The sequence below is a fragment of the Oncorhynchus mykiss genome, chromosome 11 (genome assembly GCF_057628025.1).
Source record: "Oncorhynchus mykiss isolate SJ-2025 chromosome 11, ASM5762802v1, whole genome shotgun sequence".
In the NCBI taxonomy this organism is placed as follows: Eukaryota; Metazoa; Chordata; class Actinopteri; order Salmoniformes; family Salmonidae; genus Oncorhynchus; species Oncorhynchus mykiss.
The window spans coordinates 36,945,772-36,959,331 of record NC_143032.1 but is presented as its reverse complement, the minus strand read 5'-3'; the positions used below and the strand labels follow the sequence as shown (position 1 = coordinate 36,959,331).

General features: G+C 42.5%; 1 protein-coding gene across 2 annotated transcripts in view; it reads left to right on the top strand.

The window, feature by feature from the left end:
• Nucleotides 1-11,917, top strand: part of LOC110535642 (CYFIP-related Rac1 interactor B) — a 57,569-nt gene extending 45,652 nt beyond the window's left edge. Inside the window, exons 7-12 of one of the 2 annotated variants that reach the window (XM_021620755.3) lie at nucleotides 3,099-3,176; nucleotides 5,326-5,442; nucleotides 5,592-5,671; nucleotides 10,184-10,310; nucleotides 10,417-10,487; nucleotides 11,133-11,917. In XM_021620755.3, the coding sequence (XP_021476430.1) occupies nucleotides 3,099-3,176; nucleotides 5,326-5,442; nucleotides 5,592-5,671; nucleotides 10,184-10,310; nucleotides 10,417-10,487; nucleotides 11,133-11,202 (543 nt within the window). In that variant the 3' untranslated portion in view covers nucleotides 11,203-11,917. The remainder of the gene's footprint in view (nucleotides 1-3,098; nucleotides 3,177-5,325; nucleotides 5,443-5,591; nucleotides 5,672-10,183; nucleotides 10,311-10,416; nucleotides 10,488-11,132) is intronic. The other variant, XM_036935372.2, reaches the window with a different exon arrangement.
• The last annotated feature ends 1,643 nt before the right edge of the window (nucleotides 11,918-13,560 follow it).

Below are 13,560 nucleotides of genomic sequence, written 5' to 3'. Positions count from 1 at the left end.
GATCCAATGTTGACCTAAATGACTAATGATGATAAATACAATCCACCTGTGTGTAATCAAGTCTCCGTATAAATGCACCTGCACTGTGATAGTCTCAGAGGTCCGTTAAAAGCGCAGAGAGCATCATGAAGAACAAGGAACACACCAGGCAGGTCCGAGATACTGTTGTGAAGCCGGATTTGGATACAAAAAGATTTCCCAAGCTTTAAACATCCCAAGGAGCACTGTGCAAGCGATAATATTGAAATGGAAGGAGTATCAGACCACTGCAAATCTACCAAGACCTGGCCGTCCCTCTAAACTTTCAGCTCATACAAGGAGAAGACTGATCAGAGATGCAGCCAAGAGGCCCATGATCACTCTGGATGAACTGCAGAGATCTACAGCTGAGGTGGGAGACTCTGTCCATAGGACAACAATCAGTCGTATATTGCACAAATCTGGCCTTTATGGAAGAGTGGCAAGAAGAAAGCCATTTCTTAAAGATATTTATAAAAAGTGTTGTTTAAAGTTTGCCACAAGCCACCTGGGAGACACACCAAACATGTGGAAGAAGGTGCTCTGGTCAGATGAAACCAAAATGTAACTTTTTGGCAACAATGCAAGATGTTATGTTTGGCGTAAAAGCAACACAGCTCATCACCCTGAACACACCATCCCCACTGTCAAACATGGTGGTGGCAGCATCATGGTTTGGGCCTGCTTTTCTTCAGCAGGGACAGGGAAGATGGTTAAAATTGATGGGAAGATGGATGGAGCCAAATACAGGACCATTCTGGAAGAAAACCTGATGGAGTCTGCAAAAGACCTGAGACTGGGACGGAGATTTGTCTTCCAACAAGACAATGATCCAAAACATAAAGCAAAATCTACAATGGAAATGGTTCAAAAATAAACATATCCAGGTGTTAGAATGGCCAAGTCAAAGTCCAGACCTGAATCCAATCGAGAATCTGTGGAAAGAACTGAAAACTGCTGTTCACAAATGCTCTCCATCCAACCTCACTGAGCTCGAGCTGTTTTGCAAGGAGGAATGGGAAAAAATTTCAGTCTTTCGATGTGCAAAACTGATAGAGACATACCCCAAGCGACTTACAGCTGTAATCGCAGCAAAAGGTGGCTCTACAAAGTATTAACTTAAGGGGGCTGAATAATTTTGCACGCCCAATTTTTCAGTTTTTGATTTGTTAAAAAAGTTTGAAATATCCAATAAATGTCGTTCCACTTCATGATTGTGTCCCACTTGTTGTTGATTCTTCACAAAAAAATACAGTTTTATATCTTTATGTTTGAAGCCTGAAATGTGGCAAAAGGTCGCAAAGTTCAAGGGGGCCGAATACTTTCGCAAGGCACTGTATTTGAGGCTAAATTGATTTTATTGATGTATTATATTAAGTTAAAATAAGTGTTCATTCAGTATTGTTGTAATTGTCATAATTACAAATAAATACATTTTAAAAATTGGCCGATTTAAAAAAAAAAATCGGTATTTATCGGTATCGGCTTTTTTGGTACTCCAATTATCGGTATCGGCGTTGAAAAATCATAATCGGTCGACCTCTAGTAGAAACCCACAGATTGCCTATTTGTTTGACTTACAGACAGATCCTCCACTTACAATCGCCTGGCCAAATAGTCTAGCAAATGTGTCAGGGAGTCCTTAATATATGGACGTCAGATATAATCAAATGAGTTTTCATCCAGCTCGCAAGGCGTCAGAGTGAAATGTACACACACACACACACGCGCATACACACACCCACACGCGCATACACACACACACACGCGCATACACACACACACACGCGCATACACACACACGCATACACACACGCATACACACACACACACACACACACATACACACACACACACACACACACACACACACACACTTCTACTCAAACTAGCATCCTGACACCCCCAGGCACTCCGTCACGATGCCCCAATTAACTAGCCCTCCTGCCTGGTACCCCCATATCCTGCATGGGCACTAAAAGCGTGAAAGTAAGGGGGTGCAAGGTGTCATGCCAGGCACCATTCATACATTTTTCACTCCCCATACGCCGATGACAGGCATTGACCTAGTTAGAACACCCACCCGCCTACCCGCCTGTCGTGTTTTTAATGCCACTCACTGGTGAAATGGGCTGGCATGGCACTAGCCATTGGCACTAGGTACCAATCTATTGTGGTGGGATTACCCTGCTTCTCGTGCTGGCCAGGGTTAATAGCGTGTTGCTAGGGGTAATTAGGGAGGCGTCTCAGCACATTGGAGGAGCAGGAGGTGTATGTGCTGGATGGGGCCCACTGATTGGCCAGTGGTTTATTAAAGGTAAGCTCCACTCAAGGCAAGGTCTAAGGATCGTCTTTGTGGAAGGAAGCAGGGCAGCCGCGCTTCTTTGTTTGCGTCGATTGCCTCTAGAGATTTAAGATGGAGTGTGCCTACTCGACAAAGTAAGATTTGAGGTTCTGTTGCCAAATCACAGAATGTCACCAATGTTCTATAGCTAATCACATAGGGGCACTAGCTACCCCTTCCCTCCCCCCTATATCAGAGTGTCACCTCATGGCCTGACCTGTGACCTCTGACCGCTATCCTCCCTTTGTCTGGTGGTCCCAGTAGTAAAGGAGCACCATCTCATGTCTGTATTGTAATCGCTAACCTCCACTATCTGTATAAGAAGAGCGTCTCCAGTAGCCTCTTATCATCCTTAGTGTTGTTGACACTTCTTTCATACTTCCAAACATATTGAACCACTGCCGCACTGCTAAAGGGAACTAACAAGTATTTCATTCATTGACAGTTGAAAATAAATGTGTCCTATTATAAAGGACAGGCGAGGAAATATGAAGGGATATAAATAAATAGAAGATTCAATCCTATCGATGTCCTTTTCATTCCATATCCATCCCTAGCAATGTATCTGCCTTTGCAGATACATTTGCTTAAACATCCTGTCATGATGGACTATTTCAGAGAGCTGGACATCTGCTGTCGCATGCTGTGTGTTGTTCTAACTTCAGAAATACACACACACACAGAAAGTCCTGAGAGTTTTCTGTTTGTAATGTACATGTTAATCCGTGTGTTGCAGATGACTAACCCTGCCATCCAGAATGACTTCAGCTATTACAGGAGAACTTTGAGCCGCATGCGGATCAACAATACACCGGTGAGCTGACTACTGAACTCTAATCTGAGGGGCTGATGGTCCTTTACCCCTGAGGCTGTGGCCACAGATATTTGGTGTCCGAAAATGACAGATTAAGTCAGCGATTTTTGGACAACGAAGATGATTGTCCGTCAACAAACGCACAATATGTCAGCCTTTGTGCGTATGCAACGTGTCTGAAAATAGTTTACTTGAGCCACTGGGGACTCAAAGGGAGTTTGAGGCGCTCACTGGAGCACAGGTGGCGGAGCGGAGCGACATGCACCATATACATGATCTGAGATCAGTAGCATGTCCTCAGTCCCTCTGGGACTCACAGGCCTCAGTGGAACAGTTTGAACGTGATCTGAGAACAGTTTGGGGTCTGCACCACAGACCCTCTGGGATACACTGGTGTTAAGGGAAACCACCCAGACAGACCCTGTGCCCCAGTCCTCTTCCTGCTTCATTAAGCTCAGCAGGGGGCCAAGTGTTCATCCTGCATTAACATTACAGGCTATAAGGGGTCATTATGGGCTATATGATAACTATTTCATGAGTAGATCTTGCACTAAGTCTATCATAAATACATTTAAAGGCAGTACAAGTTAATTGTATCATCTCTAAACTCCATGTACCTCAGGGGTCAGTATTTTGTCTCCTGATATTTGAATATTTTAGAAATGCTGTATTATTCAGATGAGATGTCTTCCTGCGATAGCATGGCAGGTGTCTAAAGGACAATTCAGCCTCCTATCTCCTCACAGCCCTACTTCAAAATGACAGCAAGTATACCATTTTCAATAGGACCAAGGACATCTGAGAAAGGTCCGAATTTTTTCAGTAGTTCTTTAGTGAATAAAGTAAACGCAATCTACCCCGTGTTCTCGAGACGCGCACCTGGGTTTTTTTTTTATCTATACTGGACAAAAATATAAACTCAACATGTAAAATGTTGGTCCCATGTTTCATGAGCTGAAATAATATATCTCAAATGTTCCATCCAAAAGCTTATTTCTCTCAAAATGTTGTGCACACATTTGTTTACATCCCTGTTAGTGAGCATTTCTCTTTTGCTAAAATAATCCATCCAACTGACAGGTGTGGCATATCAAGAAGCAGATTAAACAGCATGATCATTACACAGGTGCACCTGTGCTGGGGACTGTAAAAGGTCACTCTAAAATGTGAAGTTTTGTCACACAACACAATGACAGATGTCTCAAGTTGAGGGAGTGTGCAATTGTCATGCTGACTGCGGAATGTCCACCAGAGCTGTTGCCAGAGAATTTAATGTTAAATTCTCTACCATAATCCGCCTCCAATGTCGTTTTGGAGAATTTGGCAGTACGTCCAACCAGACCAAGTGTAACCATGCCAGACCAGGACCACATCCGGACAAGGAGTATTTCTGTCTGTAAAAAAGCACTTTCGTGGGGGAAAACTCCTGATTGGCTGCGTCCCTGCCCATTCATGTGAAATCCATAGATTAAGGCCTAATGAATGTATTTCTATTGACTGATTTCCTTATATGAACTGTAACTTCGTATAATCATTTAGTACGCAACATGCGTTTATATTTTTGTTCACTATATGTATCTGTAGCTTTATTCCCCCTATGTGACTTTGCCATTAACAAGTGTTCCCAGACCTGTCACTGCTAGAGCCCGTCACTACGTCTCAAATGACACAACTTCATTCCCTATAAAGTGCACTAGTTTTGATCAGGGCCCATGGGGATCTGGTCAAAAGAAGTGCATTATGTAGGGAATGGAGAGCCATTTGGGACGCTGTCTATCCATAGACAGGCACTGAAAACTTTCTCCAGCCCAGCAGTACAGAGGAGCATTACTTAATTCTCAGCATTCAGGCACTGTCTACTGGAATCGCTCAGACATTTTATACAAAGACACAACACTTGTATTTTCCACCAGAACAGATATTAGTTCTTATTCAAATGTGATACTTTTTTTATGTGACACGTCTTGACGTCCCAGAGGATTATTCATATTATTCTGCATTAGAGAATAAAGGTTCTGTCTTTAAGGCAGAAAAATCTTCTCCTTACCGTTACTGAATATACAGTATTTCTCTACCAGCGTCTACTTTCTCCATAATATTCAATGTTTGTAAAGTGACAACATTGATGAACTGTTCCTTGGTTTTTCAGACAGAGGGGGAGAAAGAAGTCAATAACGAGCTGGCCAATCGGATATCTCTGTTCTACGCCGATGCCACGCCCATGTTGAAGACGTTAAGCGACGGCACGACAAAGTTTGTCTCAGAGGTAAGATCCCATCGAAAGTGGTTTCAACAGCTTCCTTACTTAACAACCGTAATATCTGACACATTGCCCATCAATAATTGAAGTGACCAATGCAACAATGTGGTTTACTGTAGAAAAAAAACATCCCGTCTCTCTTTCTGTTGGCCTAGAATAAGAACTTGCCCATCGAGAACACGACAGACTGCTTAAGCACGATGGCGAGTGTGTGCAAAGTCATGTTGGAAACGCCGTAAGTGATCCCATCCACTTCCTTACTAAATCAAGACAATGTCAATGTCTGCGGAATCGTGGATCTGGGCCCATATTCTTAGTTTCTCAGAGGAGGAGTGCTGATCTATGATCGGTTTTGCCTTTAAGATCATAAGGACAATGGTATAAGGCAGGGATCATCAACTAGACTCAGCCACAGGCCGTTTTTTAAAATTGTTTTTATTGAGCGGATGATCAGGAGACCGGAACATAATTACATAGAATTTGAATTATAATATAATATTTAACAAAAAAAATATCATTTCAAACCTTCCTTACATTTGTATACGATCACATAAACTTTTGTATACGATCACACATTTGTATACGATCACATAAAAAAAGAAATGTCCCTTTTTCAGGACCCTGTCTTTCAAAGTAGTAAAAGTAGTAAAAATCCAAATAACTTCACAGATTTTCATTGTAATGGGTTTAAACACTGTTTCCCATGCTTGTTCAATGAACCATAAACAATTAATGAACATGCACCTGTGGAACGGTCGTTAAGACACTAACAGCTTACAGACAGTAGGCAATTAAGGTCATAGTTATGAAAACATAGGACACTAAAGAGGCCTTTCTACTGACTCTGAAAAACACCAAAAGAAAGATGTCCAGTGTCCCTGCTCATCTGCGTGAACATACCTTAGGCATGCTGCAAGGAGGCATGAGGACTGCAGATGTAGCCAGGGCAATAAATTGCAATGTCTGTACTGTGGGACGCATAAGACAGCGCTACAGGGAGACAGGATGGACAGCTGATTATCCTCGCAGTTGACCACGTGTAACAACACCTGCACAGGATCGGTACATCCGAACATCACACCTGCGGGACAGGTACAGGATGGCAATAACTGCCCGAGTTACACCAAGAACGCAATCCCTCCATCAGTGCTCAGACTGTCCACAATAGGCTGAGAGGGGCTGGACTGAGGGCTTGTAGGCCTGTTGTAAGGCAGGTCTTCACCAGACATCACTGGCAACAAACCCACCGTCGCTGGACCAGACAGGACGGGCAAAAAGTGCTCTTCACTGACGAGTTGTGGTTTTGTCTCACCAGGGGTGATGATCGGATTTGCGTTTATCGTCGAAAGGAATGAACGTTACACCGAGGCCTGTACTCTGGAGCGGGATCGATTTGGAGGTGGAGGGTCCGTCATGGTCTGGGGCGGTGTGTCACAGCATCATCGGACTGAGCTTGTTGTCATTGCAGGCAATCTCAATGCTGTGCGTTACAGGGAAGACATCCAGCTCCCTCATGTGGTACCCTTCCTCTAGGCTCATCCTGACATGACCCTCCAGCATGACAATGCCACCAGCCATACTGCTTGTTCTGTGCGTGATTTCCTAGAAAACTGGAATGTCAGTGTTCTGCCATGGCTGGCGAAGAGCCTGGATCTCAATCCCATTAAGCACGTCTGGGTCCTGTTGGATCGGAGGGTGAGGGCTAGTGCCATTCCCCCCAGAAATGTTCAGGAACTTGCAGGTGCCTTGGTGGAAGAATGGGGTAACATCTCACAGCAAGAACTGGCAAATCTGGTGCAGTCCATGAGGAGGAGATGCACTGCATTACTTAATGCAGCTTGTGGCCATTCCAGATACTGCCTGTTACTTTTGATTTTGACCCCCCCTTTGTTCAGGGACACGTTATTCCATTTCTGTTAGTCACATGTCTATGGAACTTGTTCAGTTTATGTCTCAGTTGTTGAATCTTATGTTCATACAAATATTTACACATGTTAAGTTTGCTGAAAATAAAGTGGAGCCAGGGGTTGGAACCGGTTTAGGGAACAAACGTAAAAGAACAAAACATTTTTAGGAACAGAATCAGAACAGGTAAGGAAAGTGATCCATACTGTTCAGTAACAGAACCATTCTTTTCAAAGCATGGGAACCTTTTAATAACGTTATTTTATGTTCCGGACATTTTTTTCAGTTCCACCAAAAAACACAACAAAGAGCCTATCAAAGCCCCTCTTAGGGGAAAGAAAAAAATTATCCCGTAACAATAAATAACAGTATTAACCGGTTCCCATTGTCAAAAAGAAAATTGCTATTGCAACCTCTTTAAAATAAGGAATTGAGACCCAAAAGCTTAAGAGAGAATCTTCATTCTGGGCCTGACTCTGCTCTTTGATCCTAGGAAATGTCCTCTTGTCTGACTAGGTCAACCTTTCCAAATTATCATAGTGGCTTGCGAAAGTATTCACTCCCTTGGCATTTTTCCTATTTTGTTGCCTTACAACCTGGAATTAAAATAGTTTTAAATTATTTGATTTACACAGCATGCCTACCACTTTGAAGATGCAAAATATTTTGTGAAACAAACAAGAAATAAGACAAAAAAACAGAACTTGAACGTGCATAACTATTCACCCCCTAAGGTCAACACTTTATAGAGACACTTTTTGCATTGATTAGAGCTGCAAGTCTCTTGGGGTATGTCTCTATAAGCTTGGCACATCTAGCCACTGGGATTTTTGCCCATTCTTCAAGGCAAAACTGCTCCAGCTCCTTCAAGTTGGATGGGTTTCTTCTGGTGTACTTGAGTGTTGCTTTAGCAGTATGCTTAGGGTCATTGTCCTGCTGGAAGGTGAACCGCTGTCCCAGTCTCAAATCTCTGGAAGACTGAAACATATTTCCCTCAAGAATCCATCAATCCTTCAATTCTGACCAGTTTCCAAGGCCCTGCTAATGAAAAACATCCCCACAGGGATGGTGTTCTCGGGGTGATGAGAGGTGTTGGGTTTGCGCCAGACATAGCGTTTTCCTTGATGGCCAAAAAGCAAAATTTTAGTCTCATCTGACCAGAGTACCTTCTTCCATATGTTTGGGGAGTCTCCCACATGCCTTTTGGCGAACACCAAACATGTTTGCTTATTTTTTTCTGGCCACTCTTCTGTAAAGCCCAGCTCTGTGGAGTGTACGGCTTAAAGTGGTCCTATGGACAGGTACTCCAATCTCTGCTGTGAAGCTTTGCAGCTCTTCAGGGTTATCTTTGGTCTCTTTGTTTTCTCTGATTAATGCCCTCCTTGCCTGGTCTGTGAGTTTTGGTGGGCGGCCCTCTCTTGGCAGGTTTGTTGTGGTGCCATATTCTTTCCATTTTTTTTATAATGGATTTAATGGTGTTCCGTGGGATGTTCAAAGTTTCTGATATTTTTTTATAACCCAACCCTGATCTGTACTTCTCCACAACTTTGTCCCTGACCTGTTTGGAGAGCTCCTTGGTCTTCATGGTGCCGCTTGCTTGTTGGTGCCCCTTGCTTAGTGGTGTTGCAGACTCTGGGGCCTTTCATGACAGGTGAATATATACTCAGATCATGTGACACTTAGATTGCACACAGTTGGACTTTATTTAACTAATTATGTGACTTCTGAAGGTAATTGGTTGCACCAGATCTTATTTCGGGGCTTAATAGCAAAGGAGGTGACCACATCTGCACGCACCACTTTTCTGTTTTTTATTTTTTTGAAAGAAGTAATTTTTTTCATTTCACTTCACCAATTTAGACCATTTTGTTACATTACATGAAGTACAAATAAAAATCCACTATCTTTTGGCCCAAACTCCATTAATACTCACCGTAATTATTCACTAAACAGGATACAAACAAACTACAGTTTAACTTGAAATATGTTCCATTTTAACAGAATGTTAAATGTTGTACTTTTCGTTTTTCGGTTCTGTTCCCTGAACTGGTTCCAACACCTGATTCGAGCTGATTTGCTAATGTTTTTACAATATTGTATGTCCCACAAAAAACTTGAGGGGACAAATACAATTTCCCGCCAGTTGGGGAACCCTGGTGTAGGGTGTCCATCCACTCTGCACAGAGCGGGTGAAAAATGTACTTTGGTGATGAAATTTCACATCTTTATGTTAGAAAATAAATGTTACTTAGACAAATATGATTGTTCATGTTCTGAATTGTTCAGTGTTGTCTTTCTCTAACATATCATTAACATTATATCTAAAAAAAAAAGTTGGATTTCATAACCTAATACATCCGATAATAATCACAGAGCTCTGAGCAGCAACCTTTAGGATTTTTCATGTTGTGGTGGTCATCTGCAAAGTTGTTTTTGTGGGTTGTAAATAGCAAAATGAGATACGCTTGTTTTTGTGAGAAATCTTCAAAACAACAACAGGAATTTTGCATTAATATGAAAGTGTACACTAAAATATGAAAATACTACATGTCATGTCTCAAAATCAATATCTATCTTACCTTTATATTGTTTTATGTCCTCAGTTAACCTTAATTTTTTCTTTTTCTGGCCTCCATTGATTTAGTCACCCTAATTTTGGACATCCTACAAGGGTAAAAACTCATAACTTTGAACGGATTATGATAGAGACATGAGGTTTGGACCATTAGCATATTATTTGACCCATTGGTCAAAAGATGCGTTTTTGATTGGACTTCCTATTATATGGACAGGGAAAACATTATCCCTGATCAGCAATCTCATTGCCTTTCTGTGTTTCCAGGGAATACCGTAGCCGCTTCACCAGTGAGGAGACGGTTTCTTTCTGCCTGCGCGTCATGGTTGGCGTCATCATCCTCTATGACTATGTGCATCCTGTCGGAGCCTTCTCCAAGTCTTCCAAGATTGATGTGAGTGCAGGGTGGAGCTATGTCCGCAAGGCTCCCAGTCCCAGAGGATTGGCCACACACAAGCACAACACTGATTCATCTCAACATGGTGTTTTCTGCTTCACAGATGAAAGGGTGCATCAAGGTCCTCCGAGATCAACCGCCCAACAGCGTAGAAGGCCTTTTAAACGCTCTCAGGTAAGGCCCACTTTGTCTATAGCTGAACAATGCTTTTCTTTAACAGAGAATATGTTTTACAGAATACTGTTGCAACCTTTTTCTTCTCACACTTTAACAGACAGTAGCATACTTACTATATACAGCCATATTTGGCCACTTTTCCTTCATTATTCTGTTTTTTTTTTTCAACACGTTAAGAGGTATTAAAATAATATGTTGTTTGTGTTAAATGTGGAATCCCACAGTTTTAGATTATTGAAGATCAGAGAGAATTACATTTCTTTGAGCCCCGGTGCCCTGCCCTCTTCTTAAATCTAAGTGGCTCACGCTCTCGCAGCTGTTCGCAGCTGACACCGCCATTTTCGTGTTAACCACATCTGCACATCACATCATCAGGTCCTTCGGGCACGCTCAGTCACTCTCTTCCAGTCACGTGAGGTCACTCCTGGGTCAAAGCCTCCAGCCCTCTTTTCTCTTTCTTTCTGTCTTTCTGGGATTGCACATCTGTCTCTAAGGGGAGAACGCCAGACTGGAAATCAAAGTCAGAGCTGTGATACTGTCATCAAGGCTTTCTCACACTCTCTGCAAGAGCAGTCGTGTTACATTCACAGATCCTGGCACTGATCGCTCTGTCTGGTCTGTCTATTCATCTGTCTCTCGCAGGTACACAACCAAGCATTTGAATGACGAATCGACCAACAAGACAATCAAGAGCATGCTGCAGCAGCAGTAGGACTGAAACCCTGGTACAACCGCTTGCCTCATGCCGGTTTCGGGAGACATCGATGCCCTCTCCCAACTACGTCGGTGCACAGAATGTTTTGTTTTATTTTAAATGGAGAAAGAGCTGCACTTTTTATAATGCAAAATGCTACTGCCATTATGCACGTATTTTATGTGCCAAAAAGATGTTGCTGAGATTTAAATGTTTTCGATGAAGGCCATAAAACAAGATGGCAGCTATGAAAGCATTGTGGGTTCTGTTATTTTTTTTTATGATTTGAGTTTTTCCCTGTGTAAGAAATGGAAGTGCTTTGACTTGAACATTTTAAAAAGAGAGCTATATACAGAAATATATATTCTTTTTGTTTGATTTATTATTTAATGTTACATCTTCTGCATGACGAAATGACGTATTTCTTCTATTTAAAAAAGTATGGTTCAAGTTTTATTTGTCTGCTCAGTTGTGTTCAATGTTTTGTTCTCTGAATGGTACTTGTCCGAATTAAGATGATTAAAAACATAGTACTGTTAATGTTTTATATTTTTTCTAGGTTTTGAGTGTGATTTGAGTGTATGCCATTTTTCATAGTTGTGTTGTATTTTTAATTTGGACATTTCAAACTGCGACGTGTGCAAATCAATTTAAAGTTGTGAGTCTGTACTGTTGTTGACATATGTATGTTGCCGCTGGAAAAAATAAACGGAGAACTCTTGTTTTCTACAAATGACTCTGTGCTTACCCTGCATCTTTTCTAGAAAACACCATGTAGTCAAATTTAGCTAAAGCAAGAAAAACATTTTCTAGACAACGAAATACACTATATATACAAAGGTATGTGGACACCCCTTCAAATGAATGGATTCGGCTATTTCAGCCACACCCGTTACTGACCGGTGTGTAAATTTGAGCACACAGCAATGCAATCTCCATAGACCAACATTCAGTAGAATGGCCTTACTGAAGAGCTCAGTGACTATAAACATGGCACCGTCATAGGATGCCACCTTTTTATCAAGTCAGATCGTCAAATGTATGCCCTGCTAGAGCTTCCCCAGTCAACTGTAAGTGCTGTTATTGTGAAATGGAAAAGTCTAGGAGCAACAACGGCACAGCCACAAAGTGGTAGGCCACACATCTCACAGAACGGGACCGCCAAGTGCTGAAGCACATAGTGCAAATCGTCTGTCCTTGGTTGCAACACTCACTACCGGGTTTCAAACTGCCTCTGGAAGCAACATCAGCACAATAATTGTTTGTCAGGAACTTCATAAAATGAGTTTCCATGGCCAAACAGCCGCACACAAGCCTAAGATCACCATGCGCAATGTCAAGTGTCGACTGGAGTGGTGTAAAGCTCGCCGCCAATGGACTCTTTAGCAGTGGAAACGCGTTCTTTGGGGTGATGAATCACGCTTCACCATCTGGCAGTACGACGGACAAATCTGGATCCGGATGCCAGGCGAACGCTACCTGCCCCAATGCATGGTGCCAACAGTAAAGTTTTTCGGATGAGGAATAATGGTCTGGGGCTGTTTTCTATGGTATGGGCTAGGCCCCTTAGTTCCAGTGAAAGGAACTCTTAATGCCACAGCATACAATGACATTCTAGATGATTCTGTGCTTCTAACTTTGTGGAAATAGTTTGGGGAAGGCCCTTTCCTGTTTCAGCATGACAATCCCCCCCCCCATGCACAAAGCGAGGTCAATACAGAAATGGTTTGTCGAGACCGGTGTGGAAGAACTTGACTGGCCTACACAGAGCCCTGACCTGAACCCCATCGAACACCTTTGGGATGAATTGGAATGCCGACTGCGAGTCAGGTTTAATTGCCCAATATCAGTGCCCGACCTCACTAATGCTCTTGTGGCTGATTGGAAGCTAGTCCCCGCAGCATTGTTCCAACATCTAGTGGAAAGCCTTCCCAAAAGAGTCAAGGCTGTTATAGCAGCAAATTGGGGACCAACTCCATTTTAATGCCCATGATTTTGGAATGAGATGTTCGATGAGCTGGTGTCCACATACTTTTGGTCATGTAGTGTACATTACGGGACGTTTGACTCACCAAAAAGACTTGCTGAAAAGAATAACATTAATTTGTTTATGGAGGTTCCAGTTTAATGGAACGGCAATAAACTGCTAGGGAAACAACAGATGAGTCAGTCAAAGCTATATTAGCCCCCACCAGTTAGTCTATCCACACACAACACATGGGAAGGCAGGGCCAGAAGAGGTCACCATTTCTTCAGTATAAGGCATGGTTGGGCAACTCTGGTCCTCGGGATCTGCAATGTTTGGTCGTTGCTATTCTTGGTAACTGATTTAGACCAGGGGCCTAAGAGTAGGAGTGCTGATTTAGGATGCCTTGT